This window comes from Lathyrus oleraceus, chromosome 4 (genome assembly GCF_024323335.1).
Source record: "Lathyrus oleraceus cultivar Zhongwan6 chromosome 4, CAAS_Psat_ZW6_1.0, whole genome shotgun sequence".
In the NCBI taxonomy this organism is placed as follows: Eukaryota; Viridiplantae; Streptophyta; class Magnoliopsida; order Fabales; family Fabaceae; genus Lathyrus; species Lathyrus oleraceus.
The window spans coordinates 374,194,926-374,199,117 of NC_066582.1; the positions used below are offsets into that span (position 1 = coordinate 374,194,926).

A 4,192-nucleotide genomic window follows, 5' to 3' on the forward strand; every position below is an offset into this window, starting at 1 on the left:
TTAGCATTGTTTCCCTTAGATATGAGGAATAAAAAATTACATCACTTTCTACTAGTATTGATCACTTTCTACGAGTATTGTTCCCTTTAATATGAGCAGAATGAAAATTTTCATCACTTTCCATCAGTATTGTTTCTCTTTTATATGAGCAGAATCAAAAACATACTTTGTTTTTATCGCTAATTATTCAAATAATAAAGTAATAAAATCTCTATTTCACTCTATTCTATTTTTGCTAAATTTCAATAACTCTATTTATCTTAAGATATTAAAATATAATCTAAAATAATATAATAAAATTGTATATCTAACGAACTAGAAATTTTTGTCTTAAAAAATCTAGCATCATACTAACAAAAAATTATTAAAATTTATATATGCAGATGGGTGGCTGACCAATTAAACAAAAAAATATTAAAACATAATAATTTTTAGTTTTATGCTATCTTTACAAGTACTCTGGCGGTGAGCAAGTTGTCCATTTACATATGGATAGTACTGCTTATAAAAAAATAAGAATGGATAAAACCATATATAAAACCAATCCAAAATATCCGGATCCATGTCCAGATCCGCTTGGAGTTTCGCTTCACTTCTCTAGGGTTTCTCAAACGCATTATAGAATCTCTCCACTCTCAGATTTCCTCTATAGATTAAAGAAGCATCGGAGAACTAATTCCGTCGCCGGAAACCGAACGCCGTTGCCGGAAACAAAAAACCTGAACCGAAAAAAATGTCAAGCAAGAAGAAACACAAACGAAAACACAGCGACATCGATGAAGACGACGACGTTTTCTACTACCGCTACTGCGCTTCGTCCTCAACCCCCAACACCACCACCGGCACCACATCCAGTAATCAACCCCAATCAAAACCGAACAACAAAGGATCATCAATAGGAGGAACATGTGAACCCTTAGCACCATCAAAATCGACGCTATACGTTTCTAATCTAGATTACTCCCTAACAAACTCCGATCTCCATACGCTCTTCTCTACTTTCGGCCGCATCGCGCGTGTAACCGTTCTCAAAGACCGTCACACGCGCCTAAGCCGCGGTGTCGCGTTTGTCCAATTCGTTTCTCGTAATGACGCCCAACGCGCCGTGGCGGAGATGAATAAGAAGATTCTCAATGGAAGGACTCTAACTGCTTCTATTGCTGCTGATAATGGACGTGCTCCGGAGTTTATTCGGAAGCGCGTGTACAATACTGAGACTGCTTTGTGTTATGAGTGTGGGGGGCATGGTCATTTGTCGTATGAGTGTCCTAAGAATCAGTTGGGGCCGAGGCCGCGGCCTCAGCCTAAGAAGCCGCGACGGGGATTTAGTGGGCGGAGGGATAGGGATGGGGAGGAGGAAGGTGATGAGGAGGAGGAGGAGGGTGGTCAGATTGCTGCGGAGCAGTTTGACGATAATTGGGCTTCTGTTGTGGATGATGAAGCGGGTGAAAGGTTGCTGGGGAGAAACAGAAATGATGATGAGGGTTTGGACAACAACAAGACGAAGAAGAAAGGGAAGAAATCTGTGTATTTCAGTGATGAGAGTGATCATGATGATGATGATTGATCATGACTATGTAGCATTGACACTTCAGATTGAAGGTGTGTGTTTGGTATTCCGCATTACCGCATTATTCAACTAGTCCTGTGTGTCGTGTCTATATATGTGCCAGTGTTTCATAGATCTAAATGGCAATTTTTTGTTTTTATCAAGATATGGTGTAATTGATGAAATTGTTTATATGTTGTTGGCTTGGTTGGATGTGTTTATGGTTTTGATCACAAGCACATGTTAGTTATTAGTTATTGTGGTAGTAATTAGTGATAGTGGTGGTGAATTGGTGATGAGCATTTTTGTGTATTCCATATTTTCATAGTTAATGAATGATGACAGACGAGTCTCTTATTTATCGGCTTAATTTAGCATTCGGTTTACCTGTAAAACAGAAAGGAAAAGCCTGTTCGTTATGTTTTTTATTTTGGTTCAGTTAAAACATGTAATGTAATCAAATTGTAACACCCTGGTTTACTTTATGCACATCTTGTTATCATATAAGTAAGGTTTTTAATTACAGTTGTGGTGGTTATGTTATGATATTTGATATGTAGAATATTGTAGTCAGATATAGCTGGATTTGATGTGGTTGTTGAGATCTTGAAAAGCATAGGTTGTAGACTTGTAGTCACAATTACTGTCGCCGTTCTTGTGGAAAGCAGTTTAAAACCATGGGTAACAGTTCTTCTGATTACCTTTACTCTTTGATGTCTACTGAGCATTTTTATGCAGATTGATGAGTATTTCTCAAGTTTCTCTTAGAATGCTTATATTGCTTCTCCCAGAGAAAATGTGGTATCCTTTTCATGCATAATCACTTGGCTGAGCTGGAGAATAATACCAATTTGTGCCTCACCCTCGACACTAGGCTTTAAATTATAGGTTTAATTATTCTGTAACTTTTTGAACCATGGGCTGATCTTGAATGTCATTGTAATGATATTTAGAAAAAGAAATTGGTTATTGTTATGCTATTTCCTTTCTTTCTGAATTATGGCTTTGAATCGGATTAAGTATAGTTATATTATATGGAGTTTGGGGTCAATTGTTAGTGTTGCACTGTTGGTTTTAAGCATTGTTGGTTTTGGATATATCTATAACTCTGAAACCATATTCAGTTGACAGTTATATATAACCGATAGATACCATATTCATGATTGTCTATATACTTTTGTATGCTCATATTTTTTACTAATTCAATCATTGTCTTATGGCACAAGTTAATGAAAATAGTAGAGTTCATATCCTCTATGAATAGGATTAACATGAAGCTTGATTACATAGTACGATAATTGGACTCAGATATAAAGATATTGGGAGTTTTGTGAAATTCAGGATATCGGTTTCTTGAATTTTGTTGAAGTTTGAGCAGATTCAAATAGGATTAATATGGGTGTTCTTGAAGAGGAAGTAGGTAAAAGTTTGGAATTTTTTTTCAAAATAATAATTATTTTTAGTTTTTTTTCAAAATAACTAATTATTTAAAAAGATTATCAAAATAACCAGGTTTGGTAGAGGATGCGTCAGATGAACTGGGGCACCCCCAATGCATAAAGAGGAGGCGTCAATAACATTGGCGCATGCATTGCGCTCCTCACGAGGAGGCGCCACTAGCATTGGCGCATGCATTGCGCTCCTCATGAGGAGGCGCCAATACTAGTGGCGCCTGCATTGGGCCTCATGAGGAGGCGTCAATGCTAGTGGCGCCTAGGTGCATTTGGTTGTGTGGGCGCTAATTCATCTAGCTGCATGTGATGGTCATGTGGGCGTCAATCCCTCAAGCGCCCACATGTTTTGTCCGTCTCTATAAATACCACGCATTGGATGCAATATTTTTCACTCAAACTCATCTCCTAATACAATTCAACCACCATCAATTTCAATTTTCCCTGTTTCAACAATGTCTGCATACATTCAAAAACAAAGTGCTGATGTAATATTTTTGCCGTTGCGGCTCCGGTACAGATTCGACTTTAGAACACAAATATGTTTGAACGTCTTAATCGGACGTTGTACAGTTGGTTAGAGGGAGAAATTGGAGAGGGTGAACGGATTAGAAGAATACAATGGCTTGTGTCCACGTTCAACCAACACGGAGAATTACGCGAATTGGTGGATATTAAGACAGACCAAGACGCTCGTAGGATGATGCATTACATGTTCAAAATTGTTTTGCTGGTTGTAATTGCATAGTTCTTGTATTTGTTATAATTATATGTGTTACTGTTTATGCAATGGTACTTTCGTGACAGACGTCTAATATGAAATAAATTTAATTTTACATATATTGCAATAGAGGTACATGTAAACTTATCTGGTTGTGCCCATTCTAACACTAGGACAGTTATTACGATTGTGACCTAGTTGACGACATGAACTACATAGTCTAACCATTTTGTTCGCAGTATCCATTTCGGTTCAAATTCGGATGCTGTTTGGGCGACCATTTTTCTTCCTTCGCATAACTTCGTTGTGCCAGACGATGTCCCCTTGATATTCTGGCAAATAATCCTCTTTTGCCACTACGAAAAAACTAATTTTATAAACATTTGAAAGACTGACGATTTTGTAAACTTCAGATAACAAGTATGATGGATCCCTTCGAACCTTTGAGCATGCCGCAAGGACATGGGAGTG

The 4,192-nt window shown here is 37.7% G+C and overlaps 1 protein-coding gene across 1 annotated transcript; it reads left to right on the forward strand.

The window, feature by feature from the left end:
* Nucleotides 1-733: 733 nt before the first annotated feature.
* On the forward strand, nt 734-1,567 carry LOC127137576 (U11/U12 small nuclear ribonucleoprotein 31 kDa protein). The gene has a single exon (XM_051064030.1). It carries the CDS (start codon nt 734-736, stop codon nt 1,565-1,567), a length of 834 nt encoding a protein of 277 aa, XP_050919987.1.
* The last annotated feature ends 2,625 nt before the right edge of the window (nt 1,568-4,192 follow it).

Excerpts from the sequence above, each read along its gene's own strand:
- LOC127137576 (XM_051064030.1), top strand. The coding sequence starts at position 734 with ATGTCAAGCAAGAAGAAACACAAACGAAAACACAGCGACATCGATGAA.